This window comes from Erpetoichthys calabaricus, chromosome 2, assembly GCF_900747795.2.
Source record: "Erpetoichthys calabaricus chromosome 2, fErpCal1.3, whole genome shotgun sequence".
NCBI lineage: Eukaryota > Metazoa > Chordata > Cladistia > Polypteriformes > Polypteridae > Erpetoichthys > Erpetoichthys calabaricus.
This window is the reverse complement of record NC_041395.2, coordinates 237,762,971-237,779,669: the sequence shown is the minus strand read 5'-3', so window position 1 is coordinate 237,779,669 and position 16,699 is coordinate 237,762,971. Positions and strand designations below refer to the sequence as shown.

Below are 16,699 nucleotides of genomic sequence, written 5' to 3'. Positions count from 1 at the left end.
CTGTAATGATAAGTTCAGATAGGTAAAGAAGGCATTGGCTGTTAACAGTTTTATAAAGTATGTAAGAAGGAGGATTTTAAAATTAGCCTAAAACGTAACTGGAAGCCAGTGCAATGACTCAAGAGCAAGAGTTATATATTTGTACCTTCTGGTTCTTGTAATAATTCTACCAGAAGCTTTTTGAATTAACTGAGAGCTGCATATGCATCTGTTTGAACAGCTGGTGAATAATGCAATATGATAGTCAATCCTACTAGAAATAAATATTTGAATTAATTTGTCAGTATACTTCATATGTTCCAGTCTATTTAAGCTGAAACAAAAACAGGTTTTAGGTAGTTTTATAATGTGTATTTTTAAAGACATACATCATCCAGGGCCGGCTCTACCATTCAGCTGAACTAGGTGATCGCCAAGAGCGGCAAAATTTTTGGGGAGGTGGCATTTTTTTAAATACTATAGACCTACGAATACTTGCACTCAATAACCTAATTATACTATTTTCTATCATTTTTGCATACTAGTGATGTTTGATCTTATTAATTATTATTATTATTATTATTGTCTGACGACCCACTTGAGTCTATTACATGTGGTCTTTCAAATCCCAGGATGCACCACACTCAGCTTCTCAAAAGCTCTCTTTATGTTCTTGTTTCTTTATCTTCTTCAGGTACAGACTTTTAGGTTTAGGTTTGTTTTATTGAGTGTCAATTTAGGAGGTTGGGTTGGTAAAAAATATAGACTACAGTATAGATAATAATCCAACAATAACAGGACTTATGATAATAATAATAAAACTGGTGTAGCACATGATACACGCATGTGGGAAAATAAAATTAAACAATCAAAACAGCAACAGGACTGCAGCTTTTAAATGCATTGGTAAAAGCTAATTTAATTTAAGCTATAATCATCTTACAATTGGGCTTACATTAAAATGTGCTTTAAAACTTAAGAAATATCATCCTCATGTTATTCACAAACATTTTTCACATTCACTTTTGGCACACTAAATAAGTTCTCCATTGTCTGTCTCTTACTGGAAAAACTGGAGGAGGTTGTGCAGTGATTAGATAGTTATATTGTATTATTTACATACATTAGTCAGGATACAGAAAACGAATCATGGGTAAATGTTTAAAGATAGCCATTATACTTCAATTTCATTGCATTTTGTGATTATAATACTGTAGGTTTGTCAGTTTATTCCAGTAGTCTAAATGAACGTTATGTATTGATGTAGCTGCTTTTGTAAGATTACAACTAGGCTGTCAGCGTCATTGTGAACTACCAGTTAAGCTGACAGTTAAAACAGAGAGCTACAGGATATTTTCTAATTTAAGTAGTAATTTAATAATGTGATCCAATTGTGTTTGTTTTATTTTTTTTCTTTAGAGAAATGTAAATGAAAAAAGCCTTCTAATGAAGCCTAATTTCTATGTGTTTTCTGAAATGGCACCCCTCAAGCGCATATCTTTCTGAGGTAGTCTTGTAAACAGACATTGCTCTGATCAATCAAACATCTCCCTTGGCATTCTGAAATTGTCAACCCACTGTTTTGTATTCAAACTCTCTATATTTCATTACTGACTCTTCTCATGTCTTCAGGTTTCTATGTACAGGTTTGGTAGTGATGATTACACTCAAAGTATGGGGTTCCATTTACAGCTTTGCCTAATGCAGCAAAAATGCCCTGCTGGCTTCAAAGGTAATGCCAACCTTGTGTGTTGATACAGTAAAACTAATGTTTAGATCAGCTGACTTAAAAGTGACAAAATTGTTGCAGTTTTCATCGTTACCTCCAATAAAGAACATTTTAAATTTTATCTGCATTCAGTAACAAGTAGTTCTCCGCCATCTACTCCTTTAACTCACTGACATAATTAATGAAGGACACTATACAAGAAATGACATTTGACCTAAAAGAAAGTATAGCCTTCATTAAAGTGAAGATGAATGTCACTGTATGTTTTCTAAGGGTGGTTCCCAATGGAAGCGTGAAAATTGGGAACAGTAAAGGTCTGAATACTGAGCTCTGGGGGAAATATTTACCTAATGAATATAATTACGGAGTACTGTCAGGACATTATTGTACAAAGCAAAATCAGTTTGATAAATATGAATTAAACCAAACAAGTACAGGGTCTGAGAACCCAATGTAATTTTCAAATAGAGTAGATTGGTGAATGGTGTCAAAAGGCTGTACTTACTGTAAAACATATTTATTGTGAAATTTCCTTCACAAAATGTAGTAGACCCGTTTCTGTACTGTGACCAATGCAGAAGACAGAAGATGTCACATGTAAGGTGAGATTGAAGCCAAGTGGCAGATACCAGCATTTTCGAAAGAAAAGGTAAATTTGAAATAGGGTACTATTGTTACGTGATAACCTCTGATTGTTTTGATAACTGGCACATTGTGGGAACTGCACCAGTTAGTAGCAAACTATTGAAAATCCTAAGAATAGGCGCTGGCAGAACAGTCACTGAGCATTTCACTCAGTATTCCCTGCTTATACAGGGTGGGGCAGAAATAAGTCTCACATTTCAAAGGGGTATTGAAAAAAAATGGTACGAGGTATCACCAAAAACTTTTTATTTCCCAAATGTACATATAAAAAAGTTTTTTTACTTTAAGTTTTAAAAATTATATCGTCCAAATGGTGGCCTTGACAGCTGATACACATTTGGAGCCGTTCTTGGAAGTTTTCCATCACTCTCACTAGCATGTCAGGCGAAATTCCTTCAATTTCTTCTTGAATGGCCTCCTTTAGTTGGTCCAAGGACCGAGGACGATGTTTGAAAACCTCGGCCTTGAGGTACCCCCTTCAGTGCAGATCCTGTTGCCCTTACTCTTTGAACCCACAGCAAAATTGTTTTCCGGTCCGGAACACTTTCATTAGCACGTAAACTGAACTGCGTGCGAAACGCCCTCTGCGTCACATTTACAGATTCGCCATTTTTGAAAAAAGCCTCCACTACAAAGCCTCGATGCTCACCCGACCACGGCATGGTGACAACTGAAAACTTTATTATATACCCTACCTAACGGAATGGACTGCACCCCTCTACCTGCTTTGGGGACCCCACAGTGATTTTTTGAAATGTGGGAGTTATTTCTGCCCCACCCTATATAAGACTGCGGCTCGCTGTCAGTAGCATCTAAGCTTTTGGATTTGTGAGTAAAAACCTTTGCAATTGGATAGCTTTAATATTCTTTTAAATGACCGATCAGCCTTTCTGTGTTAACGTTGATTTTTACTTTTGTTATTCTGTTGATTTTGACCTTCAAGCTTTTAACAGTTTTCTCTCTCATCTTTTGGTTCTGCTTTTTTCCTTTCCCTTCTGGTCTACCAATTTCCACCTACAGAGCTCAAGACTCCCCCTCTCTTGAATGACCAATTGGACTTCTTTTCACTTTAGCCTTTCAGGCTAGCTATACTTGCCCACCTTGTTGAAATTGTTGCTCCCTGCCAGAACTCTTAAATGTCACTGCAGAGAAATTTGCTCAGGTGGCACCACTCTTGGCTGCTCATTCTCACTTGAAACTGGCTGCTGGATTCAGAGTGTAAAGTGAAGCCCTCTTAGCCAGTTGAGCTAAAGGAGAAGCAGTTGGGTTAGTGACTGTGGGGGGCATCTTCTTTTCACAGTGGGTCCTCTCCATTTCAGCCCTGTTACAGAGTGTATTGTTTTGGCTTGAAACTTTCTTTACTTTGTAATAAACCTTGCTTTGTATGAGCATGATTTTGTCTTTTGCCACCAGCAGCTTGTATTATTATCTACTTCTCTCTATTGTAATTATTAGTCACTGACTGTAAGGAACAGGTTTGCCTAATTATATTTTAATTAGGTTTTCACATCCTTCCTATTTCTTTACCTTTTTAACAGTGTAGTCATCACAGAGCTGTTTTTAACTGTATTTATCTTTTCATTTATCTTTTATTGCTGCAAACGGTGCACATTGCTGGTCATGTAACTCATGTGATGTTTGTACTGTAATTGCTGCAATTATTTAAATTCTGCTGCAGCATTGGCAAAGTCCAAGGTTTTGGATTCAAAGTGAAAAAAAAACAACTAATGATTTTTGCAAGCGAAACAAACTAATATAGATAAATTATCTTTATGCTATCTGGATTTTTGTCTTTATTCTTTCTACTATTATTTGTTAGCATTTTGTTTTTTGACAAAAAGCGCTTTCTGATTTTCCAGTCTTGACTTGGCTCAGTATTCGCAACATTCTTCAATGTTACTGAGGTCTGTAAGACCAACACAATATCTACATTATATCATATAACGGAAAACATCGCTAAAAGCAAGGTTTGTTCATCTTTCTGAAGCTGTCAAAGATTTGACACATTGCGCCATTTACAATTTTTAGTGTATTTATATATATATACAGTATATTTACTGTATATAAAAATCTAGTAAATAAACATTGTGTGGCTTATTTTTGGGTTGTCTAATCACAGAGGACAATTATCATCTGATTAATTAAACTAAACACACTGTAATCCCTTTAAAGGTAAATCATTTGTAAGATTGGTTAAAAAATCGATAATCCATTGGTTCTGGCAACACAAACTATAATTAAAATTGGTTTAATAATATTCTGAGGACACCTTTAAATTCCTTGTGTGTCACAAAATGCTTGAAGTTTTTGTTTAGATTCTTTGAGTGCTCTCCCAGTCCAAACATTGCTATTTGAACTCAGTCTCACAACAGAATATATTGAAATTTGGCTGAAAAGGTTTATTTATTGTTGCATTGGGAATTTGAACTAATCTTCATAAACAATTAATTGTCAAATCCAGAAAGTAGCTGAATTATAGTAGTTTAAAAATAACATTGTTGTGTGACCTTGAAAAGACCGCAAAAATAATTCCTTCATAAAAGCGGATCAGTTTGTAGTTAATTTGTGCACTGTCCAAAGGTGACATTAGCTTAACTGCAACAATATTTGATATATTTGTATTCTTTTTTCATTAAGAACCATCTCTTATCATTATTATGCCTCAGCACAGTAAATGGAATGAAAGTTCCTCTAGCCAGCCAGATAAATCTATTTACTCTTCACAAAGTCTGTAGCTGCCAGATAAAACTGTGACCATCTTTGTGATAGCAATATGCACTGGTGCCAAGATGTTTCATGTTCATCTTTTTAATCATTGCAAAATGTCAGGAAACAGAAAACAATGCAGTGGCATCTAATGAAGCTGTAGGTTAGCATGCTTATTCTGTGTACTTGGCACAGAGCTCACTACAATCTTCACTAAACTACAGCTTAATGCTTGATGATGATGGCAGTACACGTGTTTGGACATGCACTGGATATGTAATGTAATGAATGCCAATGTTGGAAAGAATGGAATAATATGTGAAGAAAATTAATGTAAACATAGAATGTAATGTAGACTCCATGCCAACTACACTAACTTGCATGTCCTAGAACAAAGATATCTCATAAAAGGAATGTCTAGAGTAAGGTGACCATGGAGAATGGTATATCAAGTTTGGATTGTCAATAATGACTAGATACTTGGCATCGCCAACCTCTCCCATTGTTACTGGTCAGTATAAAATTAGTTGGCTGGCATTTTTATTTTGAGCCTATTCTTGGAAAATTAAAGAGGTGAAATTTTCAAACAGTAAAAAGGGAATGGAAGATATATTTTAAACAGTAACTGATATTTAGGAAGCTAAACAAATGTGGCTAGGTAAAAAAAAGCTGAAATATAAAGATTCTTTGTTATAATAAAGTGTGCAGATATATTCTATATGATCATAATAGGGTTTCAGTGCACAGAAATTCTTATTTGCATGTGCTACTAAACATGCAATACACTAAGCATAACAACCTTACCTTGAAACTTCTACCTTATGCATTCAAGATAATGATGCCACACTTTCAGCATGACCAAGTTATACTGTATATTATTATCTATAATTTCATTGTGCATCTTTTTAGTAATATTAAAAAGACAGTTTACAGGGTGATATTATAGTCATTAGAGTCCTGGTGCTTCCTGTCCTGCCATATGGTTGCGAGACATGGATGCTATCCAGTGACCTGAGATGAAGACTGGACTCCTTTGGTACTGTGTCTCCCCGGAAAATCCTTGGGTATTGTTGGTTTGACTTTGTGTCAAATGAGCGGTTGCTCATGGAGTCCCAAATGAGGCACATTACCTGCATTGTGATGGAGCGTCAGTTAAGGCACTACGGTCATGTGGCGCATTTCCCTGAGGGTGATCCAGCTCATAAGATCCTCATTGTTGGGGACCTGAGTGGCTGGACCAGACCAAGGTGTCGCCCACGTAACACCTGGCTGCGGCAGATAGAGGATCATTTCCAGAGGGTGGGACTGGACCGCGTGTCTGCCTGGGGGGTTGCCAGCCGGGATTCCGAGTTGTTTCGTTGTGTAGTGCGTGCGGCAACGCACTGTATCAGTGCATGCTCCCTAACTTGACTTAACTTGACTTTAACCACCTGAATATTAACTGGGCTAACCTTGCAAATAGTGGAGCTCAGCAGCAGGACTTTTTAGAAGTAATCAGGGACTGTTTTTTAACAAAGTATGTTAAAGCACCAACGTGGGGAGAAGTCTGTCTGGATTTTGTAATAATCAGGATAGAATTGAAGGTGTAGAGGTGATTGAACCACTAGGGTCAAATGACTCGATGCATGCTGAATAATCCAGGTAAGGAAATTCTAGAAAGTAAAATGGATGGATGGATGATTCCGTTCATCTGGACATAGTTTTTTTTCCAAGGGAGACACGTTACATCACTCATCCAAGTGACTTCCTCAGTCTCAGTTGACTGCAGGTTTCTACAACCTTATAAACAGTACCTTTGCATAATGGCCAAAACTAGCATCATTGACTAACAATGGGCCGTGTGATCAATGATATGCAAATTATCCATTGATCAATGGCAATGAGTACCATTCACAGAGAGTTGGGGAATGGCTGCAATCACAGCATTGTAAAATGGTGAAAGATGTACTCTTAGGCCCCCTCCTTGATTCAGTGATGGTCATTCCTTTTTCACGTAAATGGCCTCCTTGACTCCTTGCTCAAACCAGCGTTCCTCCCTGTCCAGGATGTGCACATCTTCATCACTGAAAGAGTGACCACTGTCCTGTAGATGTAAATAGACTGTGGAGTCCTGGCCTGATGAGGTAGCTCTTCTGTGTTGTGCCATCTGCTTCGCCAGTGGTTGTTTGGTTTCCTTGATATATAATTCACTGTAATCCTCTTGGCACTTAACTGCGTAAACTATATTACTTTGTCTGTGCCAGGGCACCCGATCCTTGGGGTGGACCAATTTTTGCCGTAGCGTGTTTTGGGGTTTGAAAGCCACCGAGACCTGGTGTTTTGAAAAAATGCATCTCAGCTGTTCCAATACTCCTGACACATAAGGGATCATCAAAGGTTTTTGTTTAGGCAGCGGTTGTCCTTCCTCTTTCCTGGATTGCTTAGAGCATTCTTTAGGTGTCTTCCCTGCTTTGACAAAAGTCCAGCTGGGATAACCACATTTACTCAGGGCCTTTTTGATATGATGTTCTTCTACCTCCCTGGTTGCTATGTGGGTATGGTGTTTGCTCTGTGTTGTAGACTCCTCATGACACCTATTTTGTGCTCTAGTAGATGATGAGAGTCAAACTCTAAATACTGATCCGTATGTGTTGGTTTATGGTACACATCAACTTTCAAATGTCCCCCATTGCTGATGGCAATTTCACAATCTAAGAAAGCTAGCCTGTCACGTTTCATGTCCTCTGTGGTGAACTGGATGTGTTTGTCCACTGAATTGATGTGGTCAGTGAATTGTGGTACCTCCTGAGATTTGATTTTCACCCAGGTGTCGTCCACATACCTGAACCAATGGCTCGGTGGTGTTCCAGGATAGGATAATAGCGCCCTCTTTTCCACTTCTTCCATATACAGATTGGCCACAATAGGTGAAACTGGGGAACCCATGGCACACCCATGTTTCTGCCTGTAGTACTGGCCTGTGTATATGAAATATGTGGATTGAAGACACAGTTCCAAGAGCAGACACACTTGGTCAGTGCTGAGAGTGGTCCTTTTACTGAGTGTGGGGTCATCCTGTAATCTCTTACTGACCACCTCCACTACTTTTGTAACTGGAACGCAAGTGAATAGAGATGTAACATCATATGAGACCATAGTTTCATCTGCCTCCATAATGACATCTCTCACCTTCTCCACAAAATCAATGGAGTGTCCTGAATATGGTGTTTTGAACCGCCTACCAACAGGTTGAGGACAGAGGCCAGGAACTTTGAGATGTTATATGTAGCCAAATTGATCATGCAGACAATAGGTCTTAACGGTGCATCCTGTTTATGTATCTTTGGTAAACCATACAGACTTGGTGTAGCTTTCCCTGGGTATAATCAGTGGTATGAGGTCTGGTCAATAGCATTGTCATGCACTAACTGCTTGAGACAATCTATCACCTTTATCCTGTAACCACTACCTGTTTATAAGGTTGGAGAAACCTGCTGTCAACTGAGACTGAGGAAGTCACTTGGATGAGCAATGTAATGTATCTCCCTCGGAAAAAAAATGTCCAGATGAAAGGAATCAACTTTCTAGAAAGTTAAGTGACCATAATATAATACAATTGTCAGTGTTTTGGAAGAGCGGAAATGCAAAGACCAATACTTTAAAGTTTAACTTTGGTAGGGCAAACTTTGAGCAGATGAGAAAAAGTATAAAAGGGATAAACAGGAATAAACTTTTAAGTGTGGAGACAGTTCAGGAGCAGTAGAACACTATTAAAAATGTTTTACATATAATGCAGGAGTGATACATGCCAAAATTTGCAATTAGTAAGAAATTTAAAAAACTCTGCAGTGGGTTGATAAATAGAAGCAGAAAAGGAAAATCAGCTGTGTATGGTGTATAAGATTAATAACTCCAATACGAATTGTAGAGTGTATGTGAACATGAGAGCACCCATTAAGAAGGACATCAGGGAGGCTAAAAGGCAATTAGGAAGGAATTTAGCAGATAAGGCGAAAGATGTCCCCATGAGATTCTTTCAGTATTTTAGTAGTAAAAGAACAGTCAAGGAGGAAGTGAAATACATTAGGAATGGTAAAGGGGGATTAAAAAATACAAGCAGTGCAATAGCAGATGCTCCAAACTCACATTTTTCATTGGTCTTCACATGTGAGGAACTAGATAACCTCCCAGCGGTGAATGGGACTACTGAATTGGTACTGTGTGGTTTGGAAATTGTAAAGGGAGAAGTTCTGCTTCGATTAAATAGGCTGAAATCAAACAAATCACCTGGACCACATAATATTTAGGATCAAGTTCTTAAGGAGATTAACAAGTGCATATACAGTATAAACCCTTGATGCATACTTTTAGAAAGTCACTGCGCACTGGGGAAATTCTGAAGGGCTAGAAAATGGCAAATATTATTCCACTATATAAAAAGTGTGACCAGGTAGATCCAAGCAAGTATAGGCCAGTAAGCCTAACATACATCACAGGAAAATTAATGGAAGGAATTATTAAGGATAAGATTGTGCAACACGTGGCAAGAACAGAAGTTTTACTGAACAATCAGTATGGGTTCAAACAAGGGAGGTCATGTTTTACTAACATACTAGAATTCTATAAGGAAGCAACACAACAATATGATCGAAACGGAGCAAATGATATTATTTATCTTGACTTTCAGAAAGCATGTGGGGTTGGGCCACAAACTAAAAGAAGTGGGAGTTCAGGGTGTTGTGTGCAGATGGATGCAAAATTGGCTCAGACACAGGAAGCAAAGGATGATGGTGAAAGGAACCTTATCAGAATTGGCTGATGTTAAGTGTGGTGTTCCATAGGGGTCAGTGCTAGGGTTGCTGCTATTTTTAATATTTATAAATGATTTGGATATGAATATAATTAACATGCTAGTTAAATCTGTAGATAAAACTAAGATAGGTGGATTGGCAGATAATCTAGAATCCACTGAATCATTACAGAGGGACTTGGATGGCATGCAGGCTTGGGCAGATTCGTGGCAGATGAAATTTAATGGAAATAAATGTAAAGTATTACACATAGGAAATAAAAATGTTAGTTTTGAATACACAAAGGGAACTCTGAAAATCAAAAGTACACCTTATGAAAAGGATTAAGGAGTTGTAGTGGACTTGTCACTATTAACTGCCAGACATTGTTCAGAAGCCATTTAGAATGTTAGGTTATATAGAACAATGTGTGCAGTAGGGTGGCATGGTGGTGCAGAGGGTAGTGCTGCTGCCTCGCAGTTAGAAGACCTGGGTTCGCATCTGCCTGCATGGAGTTTGCATGTTCTCCCCGTGTCTGCGTGGGTTTCCTCCAGGTGCTCCAGTTTCCTCCCACAGTCCTAAGACATGCTGGTTAGGTGCATTGGTGATCCTAAATTGTTCCTAGTGTGTGGGTGTGTGTGTGTGTGTGTGTGTGTGTATGTGTGTACCCTGCGGTGGGGTTTGTTTCCTGCCTTGTACCCTGTGTTGGCTGGGATTGGCTCCAGCAGTAATTAAGATATAGCGGGTTGGATAATGAATGGATGGATGTGTGCAGTATGAGTCCAAGGAGGTTATACTCAAACTTTATAATGCACTGGTGAGGCCTCATCTGGAGTACTGCGTGCAGTTCTGGTTTCTGGCTACTAAAATGACATAGCAGCACTAGAAAAGGTCCAGAGAAGAGCAACTAGACTGATTCCAGGGCTACAGGGGATGAATTATGAGGAAAGTTTAAAATAGCTCAGCCATTTCAGTTTAAGCAAAACAAGATTAAGAGAAGATGTGGTTGAAGTATTTAAAATTATGAATTGAATTAGTACAGTGGATCAAGACTGTTACTTTAAAATGATTTCAGTAAGAACATGAGGACACAGTTGGAAACTAAGGACAAATTTTGCACAAACATGAGGACATTTCTTTTCACACACAGAACCATAGATACTTGGAATACATTACCAAGTAGTGTGTTAGACAGTAGGAATTCAGTGACCTTTAAAACTAGACTTGATATTATATTGGAAGAATTAAGTAGATAATTTAGTAAACGTTTTAATACTTCAGATAATTGTTTATGTAACTCTAACCTTAAACACAGACAATGTACTTTTTGAAACAGCTTTAATTTTTGAACATCTATTCGATACATTACATGGCAATATGGCATACCATAACATTTTCAGATGTACTTAATTAAATTAAGGGTCATGGGGGACCAGAGCCAGTCCTGGAAGTATGGGGGTCCAGGGAAGGATTTAGCTCAGGAAAAAACACCCATCCATCACAGACTCTACTGTGATGCAAGAAAAGGATGAGATAGCATGATTTAACTGGAATAGAGGTTCCCTTACTTGACTTGAAAGCCCTAAAAAGGTTTCACCAAGTAGATGGATTAGTGTCCACCCAGAATAGGCAAACTTCCCTTTCCCAGTTGGGAGATGGCCATATTGAAGATCAGAGTGAGAATCTCTCCTGCAGTCATGTGTTCCCTAAGTACACTCACTGGTGCGACTTCCATTGGTATACCCGCAGAGCAGTATGGAAGCTATAGTCTCAATGGGAGGCTTTACTGGGGTGCTTGGGTGCCACCAGAGCAAGCTGCTGAGAGGAAGTTCTGCCTGACCCAGCAGTGCTTTCTGGTGCCAATACTCTTGCACTGGGAGTTCACCAGGGTTCAGGTTGAAAAGGACCTGCTGAACCCTACTGGGGTAGTAGGACTTGCTGGAGGAGTAACAGGATTGTATTGTGGAAGGAAGAAACCTGTTTTGAAAGTATTTCATTCATTAAAAAAATATTTGGAACCTGGGACAGTGAGTGTGGTTGTATCTGAGGTTTATGATGCCCCCTTGCAATCTCATTACTCTCTCTCTCTATCTCACACACACACACACACACACACACCCGGGTTCACACCTATACATGGCCAATGAGAATAGATGCAACAAAAGAAAAGCATGTGTAAATTTGGCATGATACTGTATTTACAATATATATCTTTTTGCTATTTATTTGCAGTTGGGGAAATAAAATACTTAATTGATAAGTCACGTCAAATCAAATTAAGTCAAGTGGCTTTATTGACATACCGTCTGTACACAGAATTGCAGCATACAATGGCATGAAATAATAATCCTCAGGAACATGGTGCAATATAAACATAAACACAGGACAAGTGGAAGACAGCTAAAGAATAGTATAAAGAGATACTTATTTATGGGGTATGAAGAAAAAAGATAACATACAGCACGTGCTCTGAATATATTATATTATATTGCCCATGACATATTTTGAAAAAGTCAATAAAGAAGAAACAACTGATCTCTTTGGTGTTTCTTTTCTAAAATGTTCACCACATAACAATACTAAGATGTTAGATGAGGCCTTACCCAAAAGAAAGCACATGGCTTGAAACATTTGGCCTGCCTGGCTTTTGGACCCATAAGCAGGTATTAGTTAGAGGAAATGTGTGCACCATGAGCACTGGGCAGACTGGGTTTACTAACACAAATCTTACAACTGCTGTATGTACCAGAATATGACTAACTTGGGTTAAGACACACTTATAATTTTTTATGCATCCTCTTTTATTTACAGATAAAAATATATTCAGCGTCACCTGTACTAAATAAAGAGACTGAGCACTGGGGAAGAGATTGGAATTATGTTTCAAAAGGTAACCATTATTACTGTTTTTGTCTTTTTAAATATGATTACACTGAAATGTAACTATAGTGCTGTGGTCCAAAATGCTTTTTTTTCCACTGTTCTATAAACAGATAGTGACCAATACGGGCATGATCTTTTTTTAACCATGCCAATTGCTCATGTAACATTATAATGTATTTAATTCTTCTAAATTTATTTTGTTACTCCTGGTATCATCTTTTTAAAACTTCTGTTCAAAGTTAATAGCAAAAATTCATGGTTAATGCAACAGATTTATTCCAATATCTTTCTTTGATAATAATAAATTAACAATAGGTAATAATATATGCAATACATGGACATGCAGGAATATTGCTGCTATAATGAATCAAAAGCACTGAATCTTTTTCAATAAGAAAAAATGTTAATACGTGTAACAGAAATAATGTAAACACCAAAATGCTACCATAAATACAGTAAGAATGGTGTGTCCAGTATCCACAGCTGTACTAATGCAGATTTTGTACACATCCTTTGTGTGGTATGTTTTGAGACTGTCACCAATGCTGCAATCAGTACAGTAGAAATGTGTTTCTTTCCCTACTTTTCTTGTGATATTTTTACTGTTGCCTACTCTTGACAGGGTAAAATGTCTGCCTGAACTGCACAGTCCATGTGGCTCTTGTGGTATTGTAGGTTACCACAGTGTGAGGCTTAGTGACTTCCACATTTCCCCTTACATGAACATTTTTAGTTGCCACACTGTGAACAGTGCTTAGGGGGATAATGTCTTGTTTGTCCTTGCACTTGATCACAATTATTTTGCCTTTTTGTCATGCAGCTATTTTTGCACCATGGTGAAACTCTACACGACTGAACTGAACAGACATAACACGGAGTTTCAGTCATACAGTGCCATGTGATGTATCAGTTTCACTTTCCGTGTCAAAAGTCTGATGACCAATTCACATTGTCATCACTATCGCTTCATTTGAGCAATGGTTCAGTTTGAGTGTGTTCTGAAACTGCCTTTATAGCTTTTCATTTCCCATTGTGTTTTTGGTTGGAGGTTCTGCCCCACTCATGAATATTGATGGTGAAATGCATAGACATATTCATGATTTTTTGCAGCATGAAGTTATTTCATCCAATACTGTCACGAGTGTTATTTGGGCTTAAAAATGTAAAGCAGATCATTATATGCCACCCTGAGTCTGACTCATGCATAACTGTAATTGCGCAGAATTCCAAGTCAACAAGCAGGTTAAACATCAAAGAATCATTTGAAATTATTATTTATTTGATATTTTTTGATATAGCTGTTTTTATTTTTCAAATTTTGCTTTGTAAATTTCCTCAGCACCATTTTGTTTTTCATGGCCGTCACAATTTTGCTCACCATTACCACAACCCATCGTCAGCCCTGGACACGTCCTGGATGTCACTCCACATGTTGTCTTTACTTACAATCCAGCAAGACATGCAGTTAGACATCTGTAATTGTGATAAAAACACTAAATCTCTTTAATGGTGTGATTTACTCATCTGAAATAGTCAAAGAGGTGTAAGGCCTTCAAAAATATCCAGGAAAGCAGACTTTAATCCCTCTAGCCTGCTCAGAGGAGGTGAACCAAAAGGGCATAGCTTCTACTACAGTAGCTGGCTTGGGTCTACACTAGGCTAAAATGTGTTTAATTCTTAAATTTCAAAAATATGCTTGTAAATGTCCCAAAATATAAACAAATCCCTCACTAGGGAGAAACAAACTGTCAACCCTGACTAGTATAGTGCAAGGCAACAAAAATATTTATAAAAGGAAGTTTATTAAAAAAATAAAAAGACAACCTTTTGTAGATACTGCTTTTGTACCAAATTATGATTACATTCATTTATTGGCATCATCTGCTTGAAATCACATCATCATTTAATTATTTTACCTCATTAGTGGTCCCAATTTACCCTGTTCTAACTTTATTGGAAAGTGTTGTAGACATGAAATGCAGGAACGGATGTATATTAACAAATGAAATGAAGTGACCAGACAAACAGGAAATGTCTTACGTTTACTCTATCTGCAATGAAATAAGATTCAAAGTAAATTTAGGAATCCCTGGTTGTTTTTTTGCATTTTCTGTACTGTCTCAGCTTTTTCTGATTTGGGTTTGTAGTAATGTGTCTTCCTGTAGAGTCAGTCGTCAAATGACAATTATCTTTCAAGGGGAGCTTTTAAACTCTGGGACCAGAAAAGGCAGGCCTGAAGATCTGAAGTCTGCAGTGAGGTCAAGGTTATACTTCTGGTCATAGTCTTTCTGTCACTTCCAAATCCTTCTCCATGTACACCTGTTAAACCAGTCCTCATAACTTGTACAATGTACCCATGCATCTAATAATGTTAATCCAGAATAAGAACCTCACTGTACGTATAATTAGTTATAAATGTACATAGAAAATGTATACAAATAGTGATACAGAAATATGATGGGTACATTAAGTGTTACTTTATAAGACATGAAGCACTCTGATCTCCCATGGTTAGTCAACAGCTGTTTAATCCTATTTTGCTATGGTAAAGGACAAACTGAACCATACTAAAGAAACTTGTTCTAGAATATCAAACTTTAAACATCACTGGAAATGGAAGTTCACTAGCAAAAAAAGATTCTAAAGTGTTATCAGGAGAAGATGAATATTCAAAAACAAAATAAAGGTCCGAAATGAGAGATCAGTTGCACTAATTACAAAAATGAAAATGAGAATCAGAAATCAAAGTCAAAACCACAGGCATAAGTCAAAAATCAGAATGGAGTTTTAAAAATCTGTTGAAAAAAAGTGAAGGCCAAAGACATGCTTTTAAACCCGTCGCATTGTTAGTCATTGTGCACAACACTGAGGACATGTCCCTAACAACACAGTAACTACCCCAGCAACAAGAAGGCTAAATGGACTGCAAAATGACAGCAGAAAACTTTACAAAAATTCAAGTAATGGATCAATAAACTAATTAAAGTATTGCATTCTATGGATCAAGTACTAGATCCTGGAAAAAGACTAAATAAAATGTGCAAAAAATTAAAAATATGCTCATTTATGACAACAGGGATAAGCACATAATAAGGTCAGTCAGTCATTTTCTAGCCCACATAGGAAGCTTTTGTTTTAGATTTCGGATTTTGTTTTGCTTCCAGCCAAAATATTATATCCTGTTCCAGCCACTAGGAGACTTGTCATGCTTGGTGTTATGAATCTGGCTCCAGAAAAGAGCAAAGAGGTGAGGCCTCCAAAAAGGCCACAGAACAGATCTCCAGTGATTCCCGGACATTTTTCATTCCCACATTCCCAGGAATGAAACTGCTGTAATTCTCGGGAAAACGGGAACAGCCAAGCTTGCATATATAGCATGTAAAAGTGTAAAAATCGATCAAGAAATAATAGAGTTATAGTTGAAAATAATTAAGGTGGCGCCATTGCTGCAGCTTGCACTTCATCAGACAACAGCTTTGAACAGCAACTTGAAATTGCAATGTGTCAGTCTGTTGCATCCACATTATCTGTGCTAAGAAACTTGCCATCACAGAATGATGACAAGAAACTGGATGCATCAGTAAAAGCTGAAATGATGGTGTTTCAGAGCAATGGCAAGCGTGGGCGTTGTTTAGAACAAGTGTATCAGTATCTGATGATTGTGCCGCCTACTTCAGTGGAGGCTGAGCGTGCTTTCTCAGTGGCTGGCGTACTTCTGCATGAAGGTGCGCTGTTGCCTGGACGACCGCACACTGGACACATTAATAATAATAAAATTAATTCATTACATTTATATAGCGCTTTTCTTAGTACTCAAAGCGCTATCCATACAGGGAGGAACCGGGAGGCGAACCCACAATCTTCCACAGTCTCCTTTCTATAAAGCAGCAGCACTACCACTGCGCCACCTGTGATGACGTTGTGCTTTCTACGCTCTTATTACCGCAACTAAAGATACATGTACTTATATGACAGCATGAACTGCTTG

The 16,699-nt window shown here is 37.8% G+C and overlaps 1 protein-coding gene across 4 annotated transcripts in view; it reads left to right on the top strand.

Annotated features, from left to right (window-relative positions):
• The window catches only part of c2h10orf90 (chromosome 2 C10orf90 homolog), a 241,812-nt gene that overhangs the window by 13,410 nt on the left and 211,703 nt on the right, over positions 1 to 16,699 (top strand). For all 4 annotated transcript variants that reach the window (XM_028795288.2, XM_028795287.2, XM_028795289.2 and 1 more), the window contains exon 2: positions 12,640 to 12,718. In XM_028795288.2, coding sequence (XP_028651121.2) covers positions 12,640 to 12,718 — 79 coding nt within the window. The remainder of the gene's footprint in view (positions 1 to 12,639; positions 12,719 to 16,699) is intronic.